At 38.1% G+C, this 25964-nt stretch overlaps 4 protein-coding genes across 4 annotated transcripts, besides 7 other annotated features; all 4 read right to left on the bottom strand.

The window, feature by feature from the left end:
- Positions 1-25964: part of a sequence feature (sequence corresponds to BAC RPCI93-36E18) that runs on past both edges of the window.
- Positions 4891-4932: a sequence feature (AT_rich).
- Tb927.2.6320 (adenosine transporter 2, putative) lies at positions 5525-6913 on the bottom strand (the record flags this gene model as incomplete). Its single annotated transcript, XM_946663.1, has 1 exon — positions 5525-6913. One exon carries the CDS (start codon positions 6911-6913, stop codon positions 5525-5527), a length of 1389 nt encoding a protein of 462 aa, XP_951756.1.
- Positions 7614-7682: a microsatellite.
- Positions 9306-10265, bottom strand: Tb927.2.6310 (iron/ascorbate oxidoreductase family protein, putative; the record flags this gene model as incomplete). Its single annotated transcript, XM_946662.1, has 1 exon — positions 9306-10265. The coding sequence occupies one exon, from the start codon at positions 10263-10265 to the stop codon at positions 9306-9308; it is 960 nt and encodes a 319-aa protein (XP_951755.1).
- Positions 15936-15958: a sequence feature (AT_rich).
- Positions 15997-16027: a sequence feature (AT_rich).
- Positions 16059-17459, bottom strand: Tb927.2.6280 (adenosine transporter 2, putative; the record flags this gene model as incomplete). The annotated part of the gene is made up of 1 exon (XM_946661.1): positions 16059-17459. The coding sequence occupies one exon, from the start codon at positions 17457-17459 to the stop codon at positions 16059-16061; it is 1401 nt and encodes a 466-aa protein (XP_951754.1).
- Positions 18159-18216: a microsatellite.
- Positions 18260-18315: a sequence feature (AT_rich).
- Positions 19851-20810, bottom strand: Tb927.2.6270 (iron/ascorbate oxidoreductase family protein, putative; the record flags this gene model as incomplete). Its single annotated transcript, XM_946660.1, has 1 exon — positions 19851-20810. One exon carries the CDS (start codon positions 20808-20810, stop codon positions 19851-19853), a length of 960 nt encoding a protein of 319 aa, XP_951753.1.

Raw genomic sequence — 25964 nt, 5'->3', positions numbered from 1 at the left:
GCTGCCACGGGTGCTCTAAAAACTCCTCACGTAGCCCATTAACCTTGCATCCCCATCTTCGCCCTTCTCCATAGTGCTGTGTCTTTGTGACCTCAACTTCCTTGTTGATGATTGTTACATCTTAGTTTGTTATTTGTAGGTAAAACATTAAATATAAGGGTTCTCCAGTAGATGGTAGTTGCCCCAAAAATAACATCAACAGCAAGAACAAAATTTTTTTTCGCGATCACTTGAAAAATTGAAGTAACTACAAAACAATACTCATATTGGCATTCCTCAACGCAGCTAGATATAATTCACCTTATACTTTCCTATATCTCAAATTTATCAGAGAGGTAATCATTTGTGGAATCAACACCTACACCATTCAGACGGCCATTACTGCCTTCTCACCTATTGGATGTGGTGTACCTGCGTTCTTCTTCAACAAACCTTCCACTTATCATGTTGTATATCCGACCAAACAATCCAGTGGGGACTTCCCTCATCCCATTGCTCCCCCTAAACTTTCTTCCAACGTAAGTTACGCGACATTTGATCGTCTCGGGAAGTATATAATCAAAACCTTGAGCAGCAACCTCTTGCCGAGTATAATCACATCTGACACTTCCTTAGAGCCATCTATCACCTTCACACCTGACACAGCACCTGTGCAGCCCTTCACTGGCTTATGTATCCCTCTTCCTTCCCTGGAAGACCTTGCTATTCCAATGTACAGATATCCCAACACTAGCATGCGCCATGCCACCTCAAGACGCAGAAGTTCTCCTTGTGCAATATGGAAGTTGTCCCTGAGGTATCTAAACCACATGGCCACCGCAGGTCTGTCCTGCTGAAAAAAACTCTTGGTATTTCTTCAGTACAAGAAAAAGTGTTGAGTCGCCATTCTACTCATCATCCCTCTTTTCAATAACAACGCTACTCCACGGATACACAAAGGAACACAATTACGCGAGCAGAAGAGCAAAATGATACTTCCTTCCATACAGGAAAGCCGACGACATCATCGTGATCACTCTCCACAGTGGTCGGTAAGTGACTGGTTGTCTCAAGCTCTGAAAGCAAAATACACACAACTATGCAATGAGCCTTCTACAGCAGCAAAGGTGATTAGATTGTGATACACTGATAAAATGATCAAAACCGTCAGGAGTGACTTTGCTTTCTTTAGGTGTTGTGAGCAGTATTTCATCTGCATTTGCATATAATAACACACCTTCCTTTACTTCCTGTTCTACACGCCCATCGTACACGATTGGTTTGACGCTCCCTCAGAACAAATCTGGTCATCATACATTACACAGTGGGGGATGGGTCGTGAGTCCTGCTTCCAAAAACTTAGCAAAGCTTGAGCACACTGCCTCCCCAGACTGTATCAGTTCCAGAGAGAAAAAAAAGAATAGCACGAAAGGTTAAGGCACAAAGAGATCTACAACTAATTCACCTCCCGTGCCCACTGTGCTTTAAAACCTCTGTGACACTGTAGTGAAACATACGTCCCATGCTGACACATGTCCTCATTACTGCTGTCGATACGTTAGTATATGTGGTTTTCACCTCAAGGGCTGCCACTGCGAATAGGTGGCCTTAACCACTTCGTAGCAAAATTAGCTCTCCAAAGTGTGAAATATTCACTTTCTTACAGAGCCGCAACCGTGAAAACAACTGGCAAGTTTTACATTTTTCATGGCATATTTTGAGAGGGTGTAAAGGGTTAAAGAGCTATGACATCTTTTTCAAGCTTTATAATGATGCCTTTTTTAAAAAAAAGTAAAGAAACTTATAGAAAGAGATGCTGCAGTGACAATCATAAAAAATATCAGATTGCTTTGAGTGACATTAACAGCATAAACTACATCGCTCGGAATGATCACAGTGAAACACCACAAAAAGGTAAGAAACGTTACGTATAAATCAAGGTTACTTGAATGGCACATTCGCCTTCTAAACACTGTGCATTACTAACCTATGTTCGCATAATGCTTTACACTAACCACACACCGATTCGGCGGGTCGACAGCAACTAAATATCATACGTATATTTGCAGAAAAACTCGGCGCTTAATCACACAGCAGAATGCAATACGTCCCAAACGAAACGGTTCACCCACTGCAATGGTACAATCTCACTTTTCCCACACACATCACTATTATTATTAAACTTAAACTTGGCTATAATACGATACCATTGACATATTCTGAGTTAAGCATCACGCAGCTGTCTTTGATGAAGGAACATTCACTGTCACATCCACTCATGCTCCACGTAACGAGCTATTGAACATAACGGTTGGCGATACCAGAAGCAGCGTTTATGTGTGAGAATTCATTTATGTTTGAGTATGGCGTATCGATTGTTGTTATCAATAGATACAATATTCAGCATCACAAAAGAATGCCCTAACTCTAACCGCATTAATCATCATTAGGTATTCCTCAGATCCAAACATTAGGGAAGCACATCAGATGAGAAAGAAAAATACTGGGTTCTAAAATATGCATACCACTCACTTTTCTTTGTCCGCAACACATCAACGTGGGCAGTTCTCCTATTTCATTTTCCTCCAATTAAAACTAACTTATGGATAATTCCGTTGATTTTATCAACGATTCAACATGATCATCACTTAAACAGAGAAATTTCCCTTCTGAGTAATTCAAAAATTAGTCAACACTGCCATTGCCGCCTGTGGCAGAAAAAAAAACACCACCTACCATACAATCCGCTGAAAGCTATCACTGCCAACAAATCGCATATCATCGTACCAACATCGACAAGTTTTGCCCACGGTAAGCATTAGCCATATGCATGAGCTCTAGAGTTTCATTCCACACATCAAGCTCTAGTGACATCTAAAAATATGTATCCCAACTCAACACTCAAGGGTTGCGCATTTCAACTCAAGGTTGGAGAGACGTATCAATCCGCTCAACGCGTTCAAAACTTTCAGAACTTTTTTGTGTGTAGTGATTACATGAGCGTACATCTCTGTGTTGAGGTATATTGCTACTCACATATAACATTTCTTAATACCACATTTTCCAGTAAATATAACTTACTCCTTATGGAAACACAGTAACCACTGCTATGGTACGTACTTGTTTCCTCTAGAATCATTGAATGTAGAGAATTTGTCATGAAACACAGTAACAATCGATTACGCCACCATCACTACTTCCTTCCCCCTTTTTACGCCATTCATATTTATTTTTCGCTTTCAATTTAACATCACTGTATCATTACTGCAGTACTACACTAGTTCTTGGACTGTTGGCCACGTTGGGAAAATGGCAAGAGTTATTTTATGCCTCACAACCTCATCAATGTGAGGTTTAAAAATTACATACCGCACATTATTTATTTTTTTTATCCTTACGACGAGTTCCCATGCACCGCTGTATCACTTCAGAGAATCACAAATACCTCACAAATCACATTCTCTCTAGCATAATCCGTCATTAGTATAAGAGACATGATAATTACACACCCTTCAAACTATCAAATCATTCCTATAAATTAATTTCTTATTTCTCATCTTTTGCCCTACTAGTAGTCATATTAATTATTGCTAATAGACTAATAGCTTAGCTTATAGTGATTATGAAGGAAGAAACAAAAACGATAATTTGGTTGCTAGTTTACTTATATTACTTTTAAAAATGTTACAACGCTCCATCCTCAAGCATTCATAAAGCATGAGCTATTCCACAAATAAGCATTACAATAAAAAGCTTGTTCCGTGATAGCTTCGAAGATGAATTGCTCTATTACCATGTTGTGAATGACTTCCTATTACATGATTCATCATTTCCCTTTTGATACTCAATAATATTACAATATGTGAAAGTGGAAATGCAATTTATAAGTTATGCATTTCACTTCATTTATATAAAGGATTCCAGTCTCTGCACATTTTTAAGCAAAGAAGAGGAATGAAACCCTCACATGCAAGCAGCTGTCAAATCATTTATTAAAGATATTAGACTAAGAAAACACACATTATCTAAAAAATAACACAAAAGTTACACAGCAACTACTTGACTATTTCACAACACAAAAGTACAATAAGCCTCACAAGGTATTAGCATGGCAATATTTGGATACATCTTTAGTATAAGACATTATAAAGTTAAACACACGCGTTCACGCATATATCATCTGCTTGGAAATAAACTCATGTGTCTAATACACAAATGAACATAACGTTGCTTCAGCTTAATTTATATACCTTCCTGAAAGTAAAACAGTGACAAGTAAACAATATAAGAAAATAGAAAAGAAAAGATATAATTGGATAATCTAAACATATTGCTGAACATGTCAAATACGTACACACAAACACACATACACATAAACAGACAAACATATACAGATATACATTAAACAAAAAAATTACTTTAATCATTTGCCTCTAGACATTTATGAGAAAACGTCACGGAGTAAACTCCCACACTGTTATCTACAGGCGTACACATATGGGAAAACATAAGCAGGTGTGTGGTATACAACCAAAGGCAAGTAAACAATAATAGAAGCAAATCCACACAACACTCCTCACTTACACACATATCCGTAACACCATAGCACGGTCATGGGAATAAAAAGAAAGAAATGAAAGGAAGTAAAAGTAATCAAGAAACAGAAACAGTGAAAAGTAAAGAAAAAGTAAAATCAAATTTTCCCTTAAAATATTGTATTGTTGATTTCATTTTATTTATTACTATCCTCTCTCTTGTTTACTTACTTTTTTAGTTATTTTCTCTGAAAAAGAAAGGGAATAGTGAGATAGGCAAGAGGGGATGAGTTGAAAATTGTAATTATCACTTCCTGCTGGCTTCACTATTTTTATTATTGTAACTAATACAATTTTTTTTGTGCAGAAAGAACACATATTATAAATATGTATATGTGTTTTATTTAATATTTTTTTTGTAGTTCATTCAGCTTTCTACCTTTTGTATATTTTATTCTCATCTCTTTGCTGATTTTTGTTTTTTAAAAAGAGGAAATTAGTTCAAGATGGAACAAAAATTAAATTTAAATCAATGAATGGAAATGCATCATCATTTCCTTCTTTTAAAATTACAAAAGCTAAACAAATTGTTGAAGCAAATTATGTTATTTGTAGGGAGTCAATGAAAACATGATGAAAGTTTAATAATAATAACTACACAACTCCAACAAACCGTCATTTTTCTTCCTTCACAGAATTCCCCAGAAGACGGAGAATTTATGTCTGGAAACACTGTGCGAAAGACAAAAGATAATCATACACGTATATACACGTTTACTACAGTCCCCCCTCCAAACAGCTTAAATTGTACACGCATACGCTTGCTTCCTTTTACATGTCATCTAATTCATTATCTGGCATTTCTCCTTATTTTTTAACTTATATATCTTCTCTTCAAACCCTTATTTGTTGCATTATTCAAACCACTCCTAGCTGATACCAGCATGGGGTTCATTTTTCATTTTATTAAAAGATCGACATTAAATGGTTTATTTACAATTTTTGAGCATTTATTTAGGAAGTCCCTCCTTAACAGCCAATGCAAACATAGCACCAACAAAAAGTCCCATAAGAAGAGCCACATTAATGCAAATAGCAGCAAGAGAGCGTTGACCCGCTGTGGTGAGGGATCCCGTACGTGGTCCATAGATCATTGAAAGGCCACCAAAGTAACCATTCGTAAGACCCCAAAGGAGAGAAACAATATAAGGAAGCCATACACCGGTAACGGTTCCTGCAGCACATAGCGAAAGTGGAATTATCAGCAACGCACGTGCAAATGAACCAATCATAACCATGCGCGGAGACACATGCAATTGCTTGAACTGCAGCACCAGACGAGACAAGAAATCACCCAAGTTGAACATGGCAACGACAACAGTAAAGTACCAACCACTAGTATCGCCTGTCTTCGCCGCTATAAATACACCAGGGAACACCAGAAGTGTCGCAAAGAACACAAAGAAGCAAGCGACCAACATAGGCCAAATGCGTTTCACCACAACCATAACACTCGCATCAAGCATTTGCTGAGCGTTGGTAGTGCCTTCAACCTGATCTGTATCCCTCATATCATCTGGATCAATATCAGCATTCAATACATTCTTATTCTCTTTTTCATCAGGATATCTATTCTCGTCTGCTGGCCCTGTTCCCTTTGCATCAAATTCACCATCTGCGCGATCACCAGTTACTCCATCCTTCCTCGCAGCATACCTAAATTCTGCAGCATATTTAATGGCATATGGGTTTTTCCTCAGAAGGACAAGAAGCACGCATGCAACCACCTGAAGAAGCATGACTAATCCAAAGTATATTTGGGATTGGGTATTTTTACTTGTAAAACTGCTGTCCATCGATGCTTGTATAACAATAGCCAAAAATGAGGTCATCAGTCCGGATATGGCAAGTCCCCACACGATGGCACCATAGAATTTAGTCGGAAAAGGTCCCGCAAGTGCAGCATTGCTGGAGTCACAAAGTGTTTTGGAAATACCACCAACAAAAGCAACCATCATCATAGTTGCAATTGCACCATTTTCACTTCCTCCAACAGCAGGGATCACTAAAATAACGATGATTTCTACCATGGGAATAGTGAGTCCAAAGATGAGACGCCAACTAATAGGAATGCGTCGGCCCAATGGTGTTAGCATAAAAGCCTCCAAAACCACTTGCATCGTAAACACAACAACATTATAATACGTGAACATGTGCTTCCAGAACGATTCATTCTCAGGTTCGGCTTTTTCCTGCTTTTTAACAAACTTATAATACTCTGAAAAAAAATTATAATTGGAGTAAATGGCATTCGTCACATTCATCACCGACATCCCAAAAAAGATGAAGGTGAGATAGACAAAAAATTCAGCTGTCGACTCGAAACCAAGCATTGCCATCTTTTTGAATTACTTGAAATAGTGATATAATAAGCTTGTCTATATAACAAAAAGAAAAACATATATGAAATGAAAGAAAAGAAAAGCAAAGTGAAAAATATGAAGGGAAAAACAAATTCAGGGACTCAAATTATCAAGAAATAGAATTGTGTCATTATAACTTTTTAGTAATTACAAAATTAGTGGTACCTTTGTTTAAATACGCACACTACTACAACTACAATAAATATAAAATTGTGTATAAATTATTAACATTATCTGAATAACTACTTGCAATTTGAATCCTTTTACAATAACATTCCTTTCGAATTAATTTCCTTTAAGGAAGTTAATATTAATAATAACAATGCTGCATTTGAATGCTAACACAAATCAACTTATCATATCACAATATAAATGCAATGGATATGAAAGGAAAAAAAAAGAGTTAGAGTATTGAGTAATATCAGGCGTCTCTAAATTGTTTCAAATATCATCATATGATACTGATATGAGTCCTCCCTTAATTCACATGATTTGAGTAATAGCAAAATGCTAAACTTAAAAACAAGAGTCATGAAGAACTTTTAAAAATGAAACAATTATTGCAGTTTCCTTTTCTAATAATAGAACTAATGAACCCACGCGCGCGCACTCAAAGCATACCAAATAAAAATGATTTATTACACAGCCGTTTTCTTACCTTACCAACATTACTCAGATATAATATACATAAACAACAAATATGCAAATATAAATATACATATACGTGCATATACGTGTTCATTTAGTTTTCTCATATTGGTGAACTATTTAAATGACAATAAATAAATTTATATTCTAATGTAAAGTTAAACAAGTTTATATAAATTAACAATCCATCACACACAGGGTTAGCTTTTATAACTTTAAGTCGAACAACTTCTCCAAATACTACAATCCATAACACACGCCTCTACAGCAGAATAAATTATGCAACCATGCTAACATACAAAATAAAATATGTAATATGTAATATCCCCTTTTTTGTCTTCTATTACTTACAATATAAAAAAGGAAGCAACACGCATAAACACAAATCATTAGCAAGCGGAGAAGGAGCAGAAAACAGATGACTCTCTGCAACTGCATAATACGCCTTGAGGGAGAAAAGTTTGAAGAAGCGCAGTCACTAAACACTCAGTGAGTTTGTCCTTTACAAAAAAAAAAATTGATGTTAAGGTGTAGAAAATACACATTTCTCAAGTATTGGACTGCATGCATTTATAACATTCTCCCACAGTGTTACGTGTCGTTTAGTGTATTCCATCTCGTGGGTATGCATGTGTTTCCCCTGAAAAGCTGAAACAATGAAAGATAAGAAAATAATAGAGAATGGTATGTTCAGCATGGAGGGAAAAGAAATTGCACAGACTCAACATAAGTGCGGTGGCAAAAAACATCAAACGCATTGAAATTCACATAAAAAACATTATTCCTTACCAATATATGTAACAAACACAAACAGCGTGGTACAAAGCAATTCCATTCGTCGGGTGACATAATAAAATTGGCCACCACCCCCCTTTTCAAAAAAAAAATTAAAAACACAATAAGAGTAAGCACCCTCAAAATCCCTTATCCTTCACGTACGAACCCCCACTCTTTCAAAATATTTAACAACGCAGCCCTTAGGTGCTAATTCCTCATTAGTTTGCTCTACTTGGGGAGATACTTCAAGCGCGACTTCCATGGTAAAACGTATGCTCTCCATTGGGTGGGTGGAGAATGTGAGTTGTTTCATTCTCCATTTACCTCCATTCTCCTTGCATGAGATCGCATCAAAATAATACTTGTGTAAGAAGGAATACCTCTGAAGTGACTGGTAGCATTTCTAATGCGTAATTAACCCTTAGAATAGAATGGGGAAAGACAATTGTAGAACCCCCTCAAAGTGAAAAAAAAAGACAAGCATTTCCAAGGAGAACTCTGTTGCAGCATAAACTAACATACAATAGCATACACCTATTGCTTGTCAGAATACTTCAGTTGTCATCGCAATGAAGATGTTAATGCATTATTCAATGTAATAAGGAAATAGATGAAGATATCAAAGTATGAGAAAAGATGGACTTACAGCATTCATTACAAAGATGTCAATTAAAAAAAAGGAAGAGGAAAGGTGAAAGAAATATTATTACCCCTTTAACAATTCCCTACATTGAAAATAAAGAGTAAGTGAAATATATTCATTCTGACTAGATACGTTACCGTACTGTCTTCACCCACATTTTAAATCACAGAACTTTTTGCATTACGACAGATACTACGCATATGTAAATCATTCATATCTGAAAAACAACTACTAATTGCAGGGCCTGATACCATTCTTGATAAAGCAAATGCTAAAAGAAATGCAAACTAGGAACCACTCCTACATTTTTGAGTAATCTTTCCCATATGCCTCCGCGAACCGCTTCAAAATCCAATCAACAGCCCGCACTGGAGGGTACCTTGGTGGATTCTCTTCCGAGTGACAGTTGTCGAGGCACTTGACGATGACATTCGGATTGGGATTGCAAAAGAAAGGCATGGAGTACCGTTCCTTGCCTGTGGCTACCACACGATGCTTTGTGGAACGGTATTGGCCATTGGTCCACATCTCCATCATGTCTCCAAGGTTGACAACAAAACTTCCTTCAACAGGTGGCACATCCATCAGCTCTCCGGAACTATCACGTACTTGCAAGCCACCTGAAGCGTCTTGATAGAGTAACGTCATAACACCGAAATCGCTGTGCTCAATGAGCAAAGTAGTTTCTTCTTTCGTTTGAGATAAGGGAACGTAGTGCTTTATATTCAATTCACAAAGGGGATCCATAAACTTGGAGTCGAAGAAATCTTCCTGCAAACCGATAGCTTGCGCCATAGCGCGCAGGAGGACAAGCGCAAGTGCCCACATATCGCGGTAATGACCTTCCATACCCTCCATCCATCCCCTCACTTGAGTGGGGTGGATATTCGGTCCTCGGAGCGGTTTGCCTGCCATGACGTCTGGATGGTGCTTAGGAAGATGGTATCCCGTCGTAAAGGTCTCGTACGTGTAAACCTTCCCTACATCAGCTTCCTCTACTCCAGGGGCAGTGTAACCACGATAAAGTCTACCCTTGCGAACGTCCAATTTGAGCTTCTCCTCCATAGGAAGAGAGAAAAAAGTATCAGCTAACTTAAGTACTTTGTCAATCTGCTCCTGCTGAATCGGATGTCCCACAATGTAGAAGAAGCCCCATGTCCTGCATGCATTATCAATCTGCTTGGAGACCCTTTCCTTTTCTGCGGATTCGCCACCAAATAGCGGCGAAACATCAATAACGGGAAGCGAGGCGCGTGTCATGGTTTCTAAATTACACACTGTTGCTTTCTTGTAATATATATATATATGTACCGTTTTGTGCCTAATAATTGGAAGGGTTCCGCTTCAACAGCCGGCGTAAATACAAAAATTAGGATAAAGGAGGACTTACCAGTAATATCTCAGGGGAATAAACAAGACAAAAAAAAGCACACAACAGAGTGATACGAACTACAAACTGTCAAGAGAGCAACAGTTTAAACGAACTAGTTGACATGTTGTTCACTACGCGACAATATACTGCTCACGTTAACACAATGATGCCATAGTGGAAGCACTGATACAGAACCCTAAGAAATATAAGGTTTTATAGTTCCAGTGATACCACACTGGAGTGCACTGCTACAATAGCACAGAGCAACGTATCAGTTCCGATGTTCAGCAAGTTAACAGTAGCAAATCACACACATCAGAGTTCATTTTAATACATTTAAACTGGTACGAATTACATAATTTTATTCACCTGTCCCCGCTTCCTTGACGTCGGCAACCAATTTTTTTAACTTGGTTTTGCTTTTCTATTTGTACTAACGCTACCCTTCACATCTTATTTGACGCCACAATTGCTTCTACTATTTTGCTTTCACTACTTGCTCCCTTCACAACCATTCCTTTCCTTCCCTCGCTTCCTCAGTCATACTAAATGAAATGAGGATGAGATTTGATGATCCTTCCTGCCAACGCTTCACCTTTCCCAGTGGTCGATACTTCAGCTACCCAAACAGCTTGTCTCTCACTTGTTTCTGCACCCAACTCAACAGTAGCGTTTCTTGTAATATATTGGGTATTCGAGTCCCTTGCTCCATCGCACCACTACATCATTTTCCCTTAGTGCGTCCCACGATTTACGTACCTACAACCATTTAGTCATTCCTTTCTCTAACGTTTTAAAACATTTCAACATTAACTACTTAGCATCCATTGTTAAAGTTTTCACTCACAGCAAATGCACCCGGCCATTACTGCCTTCTCACCTATTGGATGTGGTGTACCTGCGTTCTTCTTCAACAAACCTTCCACTTATCATGTTGTATATCCGACCAAACAATCCAGTGGGGACTTCCCTCATCCCATTGCTCCCCCTAAACTTTCTTCCAACGTAAGTTACGCGACATTTGATCGTCTCGGGAAGTATATAATCAAAACCTTGAGCAGCAACCTCTTGCCGAGTATAATCACATCTGACACTTCCTTAGAGCCATCTATCACCTTCACACCTGACACAGCACCTGTGCAGCCCTTCACTGGCTTATGTATCCCTCTTCCTTCCTTGGAAGACCTTGCTATTCCAATGTACAGATATCCCAACACTAGCATGCGCCATGTCACCTCAAGACGCAGAAGTTCTCCTTGTGCAATATGGAAGTTGTCCCTGAGGTATCTAAACCACATGGCCACCGCAGGTCTGTCCTGCTGAAAAAAACTCTTGGTATTTCTTCAGTACAAGAAAAAGTGTTGAGTCGCCATTCTACTCATCATCCCTCTTTTCAATAACAACGCTACTCCACGGATACACAAAGGAACACAATTACGCGAGCAGAAGAGCAAAATGATACTTCCTTCCATACAGGAAAGCCGACGACATCATCGTGATCACTCTCCACAGTGGTCGGTAAGTGACTGGTTGTCTCAAGCTCTGAAAGCAAAATACACACAACTATGCAATGAGCCTTCTACAGCAGCAAAGGTGATTAGATTGTGATACACTGATAAAATGATCAAAACCGTCAGGAGTGACTTTGCTTTCTTTAGGTGTTGTGAGCAGTATTTCATCTGCATTTGCATATAATAACACACCTTCCTTTACTTCCTGTTCTACACGCCCATCGTACACGATTGGTTTGACGCTCCCTCAGAACAAATCTGGTCATCATACATTACACAGTGGGGGATGGGTCGTGAGTCCTGCTTCCAAAAACTTAGCGAAGCTTGAGCACACTGCCTCCCCAGACTGTATCAGTTCCAGAGAGAAAAAAAAGAATAGCACGAAAGGTTAAGGCACAAAGAGATCTACAACTAATTCACCTCCCGTGCCCACTGTGCTTTAAAACCTCTGTGACACTGTAGTGAAACATACGTCCCATGCTGACACATGTCCTCATTACTGCTGTCGATACGTTAGTATATGTGGTTTTCACCTCAAGGGCTGCCACTGCGAATAGGTGGCCTTAACCACTTCGTAGCAAAATTAGCTCTCCAAAGTGTGAAATATTCACTTTCTTACAGAGCCGCAACCGTGAAAACAACTGGCAAGTTTTACATTTTTCATGGCATATTTTGAGAGGGTGTAAAGGGTTAAAGAGCTATGACATCTTTTTCAAGCTCTATAATGATGCCTTTTTTTTTAAAAAAAGTAAAGAAACTTGTAGAAAGAGATGCTGCAGTGACAATCATAAAAAATATCAGATTGCTTTGAGTGACATTAACAGCATAAACTACATCGCTCGGAATGATCACAGTGAAACACCACAAAAAAGTAAGAAACGTTACGTATAAATCAAGGTTACTTGAATGGCACATTCGCCTTCTAAACACTGTGCATTACTAACCTATGTTCGCATAATGCTTTACACTAACCACACACCGATTCGGCGGGTCGACAGCAACTAAATATCATACGTATATTTGCAGAAAAACTCGGCGCTTAATCACACAGCAGAATGCAATACGTCCCAAACGAAACGGTTCACCCACTGCAATGGTACAATCTCACTTTTCCCACACACATCACTATTATTAATTATTAAACTTAAACTTGGCTATAATACGATACCATTGACATATTCTGAGTTAAGCATCACGCAGCTGTCTTTGATGAAGGAACATTCACTGTCACATCCACTCATGCTCCACGTAACGAGCTATTGAACATAACGGTTGGCGATACCAGAAGCAGCGTTTATGTGTGAGAATTCATTTATGTTTGAGTATGGCGTATCGATTGTTGTTATCAATAGATACAATATTCAGCATCACAAAAGAATGCCCTAACTCTAACCGCATTAATCATCATTAGGTATTCCTCAGATCCAAACATTAGGGAAGCACATCAGATGAGAAAGAAAAATACTGGGTTCTAAAATATGCATACCACTCACTTTTCTTTGTCCGCAACACATCAACGTGGGCAGTTCTCCTATTTCATTTTCCTCCAATTAAAACTAACTTATGGATAATTCCGTTGATTTTATCAACGATTCAACATGATCATCACTTAAACAGAGAAATTTCCCTTCTGAGTAATTCAAAAATTAGTCAACACTGCCATTGCCGCCTGTGGCAGAAAAAAAAACACCACCTACCATACAATCCGCTGAAAGCTATCACTGCCAACAAATCGCATATCATCGTACCAACATCGACAAGTTTTGCCCACGGTAAGCATTAGCCATATGCATGAGCTCTAGAGTTTCATTCCACACATCAAGCTCTAGTGACATCTAAAAATATGTATCCCAACTCAACACTCAAGGGTTGCGCATTTCAACTCAAGGTTGGAGAGACGCATCAATCCGCTCAACGCGTTCAAAACTTTCAGAACTTTTTTGTGTGTAGTGATTACATGAGCGTACATCTCTGTGTTGAGGTATATTGCTACTCACATATAACATTTCTTAATACCACATTTTCCAGTAAATATAACTTACTCCTTATGGAAACACAGTAACCACTGCTATGGTACGTACTTGTTTCCTCTAGAATCATTGAATGTAGAGAATTTGTCATGAAACACAGTAACAATCGATTACGCCACCATCACTACTTCCTTCCCCCTTTTTACGCCATTCATATTTATTTTTCGCTTTCAATTTAACATCACTGTATCATTACTGCAGTACTACACTAGTTCTTGGACTGTTGGCCACGTTGGGAAAATGGCAAGAGTTATTTTATGCCTCACAACCTCATCAATGTGAGGTTTAAAAATTACATACCGCACATTATTTATTTTTTTTATCCTTACGACGAGTTCCCATGCACCGCTGTATCACTTCAGAGAATCACAAATACCTCACAAATCACATTCTCTCTAGCATAATCCGTCATTAGTATAAGAGACATGATAATTACACACCCTTCAAACTATCAAATCATTCCTATAAATTAATTTCTTATTTCTCGTCTTTTGCCCTACTAGTAGTCATATTAATTATTGCTAATAGACTAATAGCTTAGCTTATAGTGATTATGAAGGAAGAAACAAAAACGATAATTTGTTTGCTAGTTTACTTATATTACTTTTAAAAATATTACAACGCTCCATCCTCAAGCATTCATAAAGCATGAGCTATTCCACAAATAAGCATTACAATAAAAAGCTTGTTCCGTTATAGCTTCGAAGATGAATTGCTCTATTACCATGTTGTGAATGACTTCCTATTACATGATTCATCATTTCCCTTTTGATACTCAATAATATTACAATATGTGAAAGTGGAAATGCAATTTATAAGTTATGCATTTCACTTCATTTATATAAAGGATTCCAGTCTCTGCACATTTTTAAGCAAAGAAGAGGAATGAAACCCTCACATGCAAGCAGCTGTCAAATCATTTATTAAAGATATTAGACTAAGAAAACACACATTATCTAAAAAATAACACAAAAGTTACACAGCAACTACTTGACTATTTCACAACACAAAAGTACAATAAGCCTCACAAGGTATTAGCATGGCAATATTTGGATACATCTTTAGTATAAGACATTATAAAGTTAAACACACGCGTTCACGCATATATCATCTGCTTGGAAATAAACTCATGTGTCTAATACACAAATGAACATAACGTTGCTTCAGCTTAATTTATATACCTTCCTGAAAGTAAAACAGTGACAAGTAAACAATATAAGAAAATAGAAAAGAAAAGATATAATTGGATAATCTAAACATATTGCTGAACATGTCAAATACGTACACACAAACACACATACACATAAACAGACAAACATATACAGATATACATTAAACAAAAAAATTACTTTAATCATTTGCCTCTAGACATTTGTGAGAAAACGTCACGGAGTAAACTCCCACACTGTTATCTACAGGCGTACACATATGGGAAAACATAAGCAGGTGTGTGGTATACAACCAAAGGCAAGTAAACAATAATAGAAGCAAATCCACACAACACTCCTCACTTACACACATATCCGTAACACCATAGCACGGTCATGGGAATAAAAGGAAAAGTAATAAGACTTTTCGGGTTCACATCATTTTTTTACTCGTTTGCACACATGTGATGAAAATAAGCGCACTGAAAACGCTACAAGCTGAAGTATAGCTCTTTCTTTCACACAAATTTTGTGTTGCATCAAAAGTAAACAGTAAAGTGTATCAAAGGTTTGCACTAATGAGTGAGATCGTCAATACAATTTCACAATTTACAACCCTTACCCTTAAAACCATATCTTAGAGGTGAAATCCATGTTAGTTAACAAAATAGTGAAATACTGTCATGGTACAAGCTTGCAGAACTCCGCCGTATCGTACTTTGCGCGATGCGTTTGTAACCGACTAACACTTTTCTTTGCGTCACTTTTACCTCAAAACTACATAACATATGCACGTATATGCTTGCTTGCTGCCATGAGTCATATTATTCACTTTCCTAGAATTAACCCCTTTTTGTCTTATCTTTTCCTATTTTATTTTTTTTATTATTTTCATCGTTAAAACCACTCCTAGCTGATACCAGCATGGAGTTTATTTTTTTATTTTATTAATTTAAAAAAAGTTTAGACATTATTTAATGTTTTAAAAACTCCTACTTTTTTTCCTTCGGAAGTCCCTCCTTAACAGCCAATGCAAACATAGCACCAGCAAAGAGACCGAGTAAAAGAGCCACATTAATGCAAATAGCAGCAAGAGAGCGTTGACCCGCTGTGGTGAGGGATCCCGTACGTGGTCCATAAATCATTGAAAGGCCACCAAAGTAACCATTTGTGAGACCCCAAAGGAGAGAAACGGTGTAGGGAAGCCATACACCAGGAATGGTACCAGGAACGCAAAGGGCAAGAGGAATTATCAGCAACGCACGTGCAAATGAACCAATCATAACCATGCGCGGAGACACATGCAACCGCTTGAACTGCAGCACCAGACGAGACAAGAAATCACCCAAGTTGAACATGGCAACAATAATTGTATAATACCAAAAGTTTTTTACCGTTGTTTTATCTTTAACAGCAAAGAATACACCAGGGAAGATGAGAAGTGTCGCAAAGAACACAAAGAAGCATGAAAGTAACATGGGCCAAATACGTTTCACCACAACCATAACACTCGCATCAAGCATTTGCTGAGCGTTGGTAGTGCCTTCAACCTGATCCGTATCCTTCATCTTATCTGGATCAATATCAGCATTCAATACATTCTTATTCTCTTTTTCATCAGGATACCCATCTTCGTCTGCTGGCCCTGTTCCCTTTGCATCGTTTTCATCTTCGCCATCATCTGTCTTTCCATCCTTCCTCGCAGCATACCTAAATTCTGCAGCATATTTAATGGCATATGGGTTTTTCCTCAGAAGGACAAGAAGCACGCATGCAACCACCTGAAGAAGCATGACTAATCCAAAGTATATTTGGGACTGAACTCGTCTGCTTTTGAAGCTGTATTCCATCGCTGCTTTGATGACAACAGACATAAATGAAGTGATTAGGCCAGAGACTGCAAGACCCCACACGATGGCACCATAGAATTTAGTCGGAAACGGTCCCGCAAGTGCAGCATTGCTGGAGTCACAAAGTGTTTTGGAAATACCACCAACAAAAGCAACTATCATAACAGTTGCCATCGCACCAGCTTCACTTCCTCCAACTTCAGGGATCACTAAAATTGCAATGATCTCACCCATAGGAATTGTGAGTCCAAAGATGAGACGCCAACTAATAGGAATGCGTCGGCCCAATGGTGTTAGCATAAAAGCCTCCAAAACCACTTGCATCGTAAACACAACAACATTATAATACGTGAACATGTGCTCCCAGAACGATGCATTGACAGGTTTCGCTTTTTCATCATTTTTAACAAATTGATAATACACTGAAAAATAGTCAGGAATAGAGTAAATAGCATTCGTCACATTCATCACCGACATCCCAAAAAAGATGAAGGTGAGATAGACAAAAAATTCAGCTGTCGACTCGAAACCAAGCATTGCCATCTTTTTGAATTACTTGAAATAGTGATATAATAAGCTTGTCTATATAACAAAAAGAAAAACATATATGAAATGAAAGAAAAGAAAAGCAAAGTGAAAAATATGAAGGGAAAAACAAATTCAGGGACTCAAATTATCAAGAAATAGAATTGTGTCATTATAACTATTGAGTAATTACAAAATTAGTGGTACCTTTGTTTAAATACGCACACTACTACAACTACAATAAATATAAAATTGTGTATAAATTATTAACATTATCTGAATAACTACTTGCAATTTGAATCCTTTTACAATAACATTCCTTTCGAATTAATTTCCTTTAAGGAAGTTAATATTAATAATAACAATGCTGCATTTGAATGCTAACACAAATCAACTTATCATATCACAATATAAATGCAATGGATATGAAAGGAAAAAAAAGAGTTAGAGTATTGAGTAATATCAGGCGTCTCTAAATTGTTTCAAATATCATCATATGATACTGATATGAGTCCTCCCTTAATTCACATGATTTGAGTAATAGCAAAATGCTAAACTTAAAAACAAGAGTCATGAAGAACTTTTAATAATGAAACAATTATTGCAGTTTCCTTTTCTAATAATAGAAATAAAGAACCCACGCGCGCGCACTCAAAGCATACCAAATAAAAATGATTTATTACACAGCCGTTTTCTTACCTTACCAACATTACTCAAATATAATATACATAAACAACAAATATGCAAATATAAATATACATATACGTGCGTATATGTGTTCATTTAGTTTTCTCATATGGGTGAACTATTTAAATGACAATAAATAAATTTATATTCTAATATAAAGTTAAACAAGTTTATATAAATTAAAAATCCATCACACACAGGGTTAGCTTTTATAACTTTTAGTCGAACAACTTTTCCAAATACTACAATCCATAACACACGCCTCTACAGCAGAATAAATTATGCAACCATGCTAACATACAAAATAAAATATGTAATATGTAATATCCCCTTTTTTGTCTTCTATTACTTACAATATAAAAAAGGAAGCAACACGCATAAACACAAATCATTAGCAAGCGGAGAAGGAGCAGAAAACAGATGACTCTCTGCAACTGCATAATACGCCTTGAGGGAGAAAAGTTTGAAGAAGCGCAGTCACTAAACACTCAGTGAGTTTGTCCTTTACAAAAAAAAAAATTGATGTTAAGGTGTAGAAAATACACATTTCTCAAGTATTGGACTGCATGCATTTATAACATTCTCCCACAGTGTTACGTGTCGTTTAGTGTATTCCATCTCGTGGGTATGCATGTGTTTCCCCTGAAAAGCTGAAACAATGAAAGATAAGAAAATAATAGAGAATGGTATGTTCAGCATGGAGGGAAAAGAAATTGCACAGACTCAACATAAGTGCGGTGACAAAAAACATCAAACGCATTGAAATTCACATAAAAAACATTATTCCTTACCAATATATGTAACAAACACAAACAGCGTGGTACAAAGCAATTCCATTCGTCGGGTGACATAATAAAATTGGCCACCACCCCCCTTTTCAAAAAAAAAATTAAAAACACAATAAGAGTAAGCACCCTCAAAATCCCTTATCCTTCACGTACGAACCCCCACTCTTTCAAAATATTTAACAACGCAGCCCTTAGGTGCTAATTCCTCATTAGTTTGCTCTACTTGGGGAGATACTTCAAGCGCGACTTCCATGGTAAAACGTATGCTCTCCATTGGGTGGGTGGAGAATGTGAGTTGTTTCATTCTCCATTTACCTCCATTCTCCTTGCATGAGATCGCATCAAAATAATACTTGTGTAAGAAGGAATACCTCTGAAGTGACTGGTAGCATTTCTAATGCGTAATTAACCCTTAGAATAGAATGGGGAAAGACAATTGTAGAACCCCCTCAAAGTGAAAAAAAAAGACAAGCATTTCCAAGGAGAACTCTGTTGCAGCATAAACTAACATACAATAGCATACACCTATTGCTTGTCAGAATACTTCAGTTGGCATCGCAATGAAGATGTTAATGCATTATTCAATGTAATAAGGAAATAGATGAAGATATCAAAGTATGAGAAAAGATGGACTTACAGCACCCCTTACAAAGATGGCAATTAAAAAAAAGGAAGAGGAAAGGTGAAAGAAATATTATTACCCCTTTAACAATTCCCTACATTGAAAATAAAGAGTGAGTGAAATATATTCATTCTGACTAGATACGTTACCGTACTGTCTTCACCCACATTTTAAATCACAGAACTTTTTGCATTACGACAGATACTACGCATATGTAAGTCAGCCACGTCTGAAAAACAACTACTAATTGCAGGGCCTGATACCATTCTTGATAAAGCAAATGCTAAAAGAAATGCAAACTAGGAACCACTCCTACATTTTTGAGTAATCTTTCCCATATGCCTCCGCGAACCGCTTCAAAACCCAATCAACAGCCCGCACTGGAGGGTACCTTGGTGGATTCTCTTCCGAGTGACAGTTGTCGAGGCACTTGACGATGACATTCGGATTGGGATTGCAAAAGAAAGGCATGGAGTACCGTTCCTTGTCTGTGGCTACCACACGATGCTTTGTGGAACGGTATTGGCCATTGGTCCACATCTCCATCATGTCTCCAAGGTTGACAACAAAACTTCCTTCAACAGGTGGCACATCCATCAGCTCTCCGGAACTATCACGTACTTGCAAGCCACCTGAAGCGTCTTGATAGAGTAACGTCATAACACCGAAATCGCTGTGCTCAATGAGCAAAGTAGTTTCTTCTTTCGTTTGAGATAAGGGAACGTAGTGCTTTATATTCAATTCACAAAGGGGATCCATAAACTTGGAGTCGAAGAAATCTTCCTGCAAACCGATAGCTTGCGCCATAGCGCGCAGGAGGACAAGCGCAAGTGCCCACATATCGCGGTAATGACCTTCCATACCCTCCATCCATCCCCTCACTTGAGTGGGGTGGATATTCGGTCCTCGGAGCGGTTTGCCTGCCATGACGTCTGGATGGTGCTTAGGAAGATGGTATCCCGTCGTAAAGGTCTCGTACGTGTAAACCTTCCCTACATCAGCTTCCTCTACTCCAGGGGCAGTGTAACCACGATAAAGTCTACCCTTGCGAACGTCCAATTTGAGCTTCTCCTCCATAGGAAGAGAGAAAAAAGTATCAGCTAACTTAAGTACTTTGTCAATCTGCTCCTGCTGAATCGGATGTCCCACAATGTAGAAGAAGCCCCATGTCCTGCATGCATTATCAATCTGCTTGGAGACCCTTTCCTTTTCTGCGGATTCGCCACCAAATAGGGGCGAAACATCAATAACAGGAAGCGAGGCGCGTGTCATGGTTTCTAAATTACACACTGTTGCTTTCTTGTAATATATATATATGTACCGTTTTGTGCCTAATAATTGGAAGGGTTCCGCTTCAACAGCCGGCGTAAATACAAAAATTAGGATAAAGGAGGACTTACCAGTAATATCTCAGGGGAATAAACAAGACAAGAAAAGCAAACAACAGAGTGATACGAACTACAAACTGTCAAGAGAGCAACAGTTTAAACAAACTAGTTGACATGTTGTCCACTACGTGACAATATACTGCTCACGTTAACACAATGATGCCATAGTGGAAGCACTGATACAACGCCATAAGAAATATAAGGTTTTATAGTTCCAGTGATACCACACTGGAGTGCACTGCTACAATAGCACAGAGCAACGTATCAGTTCCGATGTTCACCGAGTTAACAGTAGCAAATCACACACATCAGAGTTCATTTTAATACATTTAAACTGGTACGAATTACATAATTTTATTCACCTGTCCCCGCTTCCTTGACGTCGGCAACCAATTTTTTTAACTTGGTTTTGCTTTTCTATTTGTACTACCGCTACCCTTCACATCTTATTTGACGCCACAATTGCTTCTACTATTTTGCTTTCACTACTTGCTCCCTTCACAACCATTCCTTTCCTTCCCTCGCTTCCTCAGTCATACTAAATGAAATGAGGATGAGATTTGATGATCCTTCCTGCCAACGCTTCACCTTTCCCAGTGGTCGATACTTCAGCTACCCAAACAGCTTGTCTCTCACTTGTTTCTGCACCCAACTCAACAGTAGCGTTTCTTGTAATATATTGGGTATTCGAGTCCCTTGCTCCATCGCACCACTACATCATTTTCCCTTAGTGCGTCCCACGATTTACGTACCTACAACCATTTAGTCATTCCTTTCTCTAACGTTTTAAAACATTTCAACATTAACTACTTAGCATCCATTGTTAAAGTTTTCACTCACAGCAAATGCACCCGGCCATTACTGCCTTCTCACCTATTGGATGTGGTGTACCTGCGTTCTTCTTCAACAAACCTTCCACTTATCATGTTGTATATCCGACCAAACAATCCAGTGGGGACTTCCCTCATCCCATTGCTCCCCCTAAACTTTCTTCCAACGTAAGTTACGCGACATTTGATCGTCTCGGGAAGTATATAATCAAAACCTTGAGCAGCAACCTCTTGCCGAGTATAATCACATCTGACACTTCCTTAGAGCCATCTATCACCTTCACACCTGACACAGCACCTGTGCAGCCCTTCACTGGCTTATGTATCCCTCTTCCTTCCCTGGAAGACCTTGCTATTCCAATGTACAGATATCCCAACACTAGCATGCGCCATGCCACCTCAAGACGCAGAAGTTCTCCTTGTGCAATATGGAAGTTGTCCCTGAGGTATCTAAACCACATGGCCACCGCAGGTCTGTCCTGCTGAAAAAAACTCTTGGTATTTCTTCAGTACAAGAAAAAGTGTTGAGTCGCCATTCTACTCATCATCCCTCTTTTCAATAACAACGCTACTCCACGGATACACAAAGGAACACAATTACGCGAGCAGAAGAGCAAAATGATACTTCCTTCCATACAGGAAAGCCGACGACATCATCGTGATCACTCTCCACAGTGGTCGGTAAGTGACTGGTTGTCTCAAGCTCTGAAAGCAAAATACACACAACTATGCAATGAGCCTTCTACAGCAGCAAAGGTGATTAGATTGTGATACACTGATAAAATGATCAAAACCGTCAGGAGTGACTTTGCTTTCTTTAGGTGTTGTGAGCAGTATTTCATCTGCATTTGCATATAATAACACACCTTCCTTTACTTCCTGTTCTACACGCCCATCGTACACGATTGGTTTGACGCTCCCTCAGAACAAATCTGGTCATCATACATTACACAGTGGGGGATGGGTCGTGAGTCCTGCTTCCAAAAACTTAGCAAAGCTTGAGCACACTGCCTCCCCAGACTGTATCAGTTCCAGAGAGAAAAAAAAGAATAGCACGAAAGGTTAAGGCACAAAGAGATCTACAACTAATTCACCTCCCGTGCCCACTGTGCTTTAAAACCTCTGTGACACTGTAGTGAAACATACGTCCCATGCTGACACATGTCCTCATTACTGCTGTCGATACGTTAGTATATGTGGTTTTCACCTCAAGGGCTGCCACTGCGAATAGGTGGCCTTAACCACTTCGTAGCAAAATTAGCTCTCCAAAGTGTGAAATATTCACTTTCTTACAGAGCCGCAACCGTGAAAACAACTGGCAAGTTTTACATTTTTCATGGCATATTTTGAGAGGGTGTAAAGGGTTAAAGAGCTATGACATCTTTTTCAAGCTTTATAATGATGCCTTTTTTTAAAAAAAGTAAAGAAACTTGTAGAAAGAGATGCTGCAGTGACAATCATAAAAAATATCAGATTGCTTTGAGTGACATTAACAGCATAAACTACATCGCTCGGAATGATCACAGTGAAACACCACAAAAAGGTAAGAAACGTTACGTATAAATCAAGGTTACTTGAATGGCACATTCGCCTTCTAAACACTGTGCATTACTAACCTATGTTCGCATAATGCTTTACACTAACCACACACCGATTCGGCGGGTCGACAGCAACTAAATATCATACGTATATTTGCAGAAAAACTCGGCGCTTAATCACACAGCAGAATGCAATACGTCCCAAACGAAACGGTTCACCCACTGCAATGGTACAATCTCACTTTTCCCACACACATCACTATTATTAATTATTAAACTTAAACTTGGCTATAATACGATACCATTGACATATTCTGAGTTAAGCATCACGCAGCTGTCTTTGATGAAGGAACATTCACTGTCACATCCACTCATGCTCCACGTAACGAGCTATTGAACATAACGGTTGGCGATACCAGAAGCAGCGTTTATGTGTGAGAATTCATTTATGTTTGAGTATGGCGTATCGATTGTTGTTATCAATAGATACAATATTCAGCATCACAAAAGAATGCCCTAACTCTAACCGCATTAATCATCATTAGGTATTCCTCAGATCCAAACATTAGGGAAGCACATCAGATGAGAAAGAAAAATACTGGGTTCTAAAATATGCATACCACTCACTTTTCTTTGTCCGCAACACATCAACGTGGGCAGTTCTCCTATTTCATTTTCCTCCAATTAAAACTAATTATGGATAATTCCGTTGATTTTATCAACGATTCAACATGATCATCACTTAAACAGAGAAATTTCCCTTCTGAGTAATTCAAAAATTAGTCAACACTGCCATTGCCGCCTGTGGCAGAAAAAAAAACACCACCTACCATACAATCCGCTGAAAGCTATCACTGCCAACAAATCGCATATCATCGTACCAACATCGACAAGTTTTGCCCACGGTAAGCATTAGCCATATGCATGAGCTCTAGAGTTTCATTCCACACATCAAGCTCTAGTGACATCTAAAAATATGTATCCCAACTCAACACTCAAGGGTTGCGCATTTCAACTCAAGGTTGGAGAGACGTATCAATCCGCTCAACGCGTTCAAAACTTTCAGAACTTTTTTGTGTGTAGTGATTACATGAGCGTACATCTCTGTGTTGAGGTATATTGCTACTCACATATAACATTTCTTGATACCACATTTTCCAGTAAATATAACTTACTCCTTATGGAAACACAGTAACCACTGCTATGGTACGTACTTGTTTCCTCTAGAATCATTGAATGTAGAGAATTTGTCATGAAACACAGTAACAATCGATTACGCCACCATCACTACTTCCTTCCCCCTTTTTACGCCATTCATATTTATTTTTCGCTTTCAATTTAACATCACTGTATCATTACTGCAGTACTACACTAGTTCTTGGACTGTTGGCCACGTTGGGAAAATGGCAAGAGTTATTTTATGCCTCACAACCTCATCAATGTGAGGTTTAAAAATTACATACCGCACATTATTTATTTTTTTTATCCTTACGACGAGTTCCCATGCACCGCTGTATCACTTCAGAGAATCACAAATACCTCACAAATCACATTCTCTCTAGCATAATCCGTCATTAGTATAAGAGACATGATAATTACACACCCTTCAAACTATCAAATCATTCCTATAAATTAATTTCTTATTTCTCGTCTTTTGCCCTACTAGTAGTCATATTAATTATTGCTAATAGACTAATAGCTTAGCTTATAGTGATTATGAAGGAAGAAACAAAAACGATAATTTGTTTGCTAGTTTACTTATATTACTTTTAAAAATATTACAACGCTCCATCCTCAAGCATTCATAAAGCATGAGCTATTCCACAAATAAGCATTACAATAAAAAGCTTGTTCCGTTATAGCTTCGAAGATGAATTGCTCTATTACCATGTTGTGAATGACTTCCTATTACATGATTCATCATTTCCCTTTTGATACTCAATAATATTACAATATGTGAAAGTGGAAATGCAATTTATAAGTTATGCATTTCACTTCATTTATATAAAGGATTCCAGTCTCTGCACATTTTTAAGCAAAGAAGAGGAATGAAACCCTCACATGCAAGCAGCTGTCAAATCATTTATTAAAGATATTAGACTAAGAAAACACACATTATCTAAAAAATAACACAAAAGTTACACAGCAACTACTTGACTATTTCACAACACAAAAGTACAATAAGCCTCACAAGGTATTAGCATGGCAATATTTGGATACATCTTTAGTATAAGACATTATAAAGTTAAACACACGCGTTCACGCATATATCATCTGCTTGGAAATAAACTCATGTGTCTAATACACAAATGAACATAACGTTGCTTCAGCTTAATTTATATACCTTCCTGAAAGTAAAACAGTGACAAGTAAACAATATAAGAAAATAGAAAAGAAAAGATATAATTGGATAATCTAAACATATTGCTGAACATGTCAAATACGTACACACAAACACACATACACATAAACAGACAAACATATACAGATATACATTAAACAAAAAAATTACTTTAATCATTTGCCTCTAGACATTTGTGAGAAAACGTCACGGAGTAAACTCCCACACTGTTATCTACAGGCGTACACATATGGGAAAACATAAGCAGGTGTGTGGTATACAACCAAAGGCAAGTAAACAATAATAGAAGCAAATCCACACAACACTCC

This window comes from Trypanosoma brucei, chromosome 2 (assembly GCF_000002445.2).
Source record: "Trypanosoma brucei brucei TREU927 chromosome 2, complete sequence".
Classification (NCBI taxonomy): Eukaryota; Euglenozoa; class Kinetoplastea; order Trypanosomatida; family Trypanosomatidae; genus Trypanosoma; species Trypanosoma brucei.
Note: the sequence above shows the minus strand (reverse complement) of the source record. Positions and strands in the feature narration are given on the sequence as shown.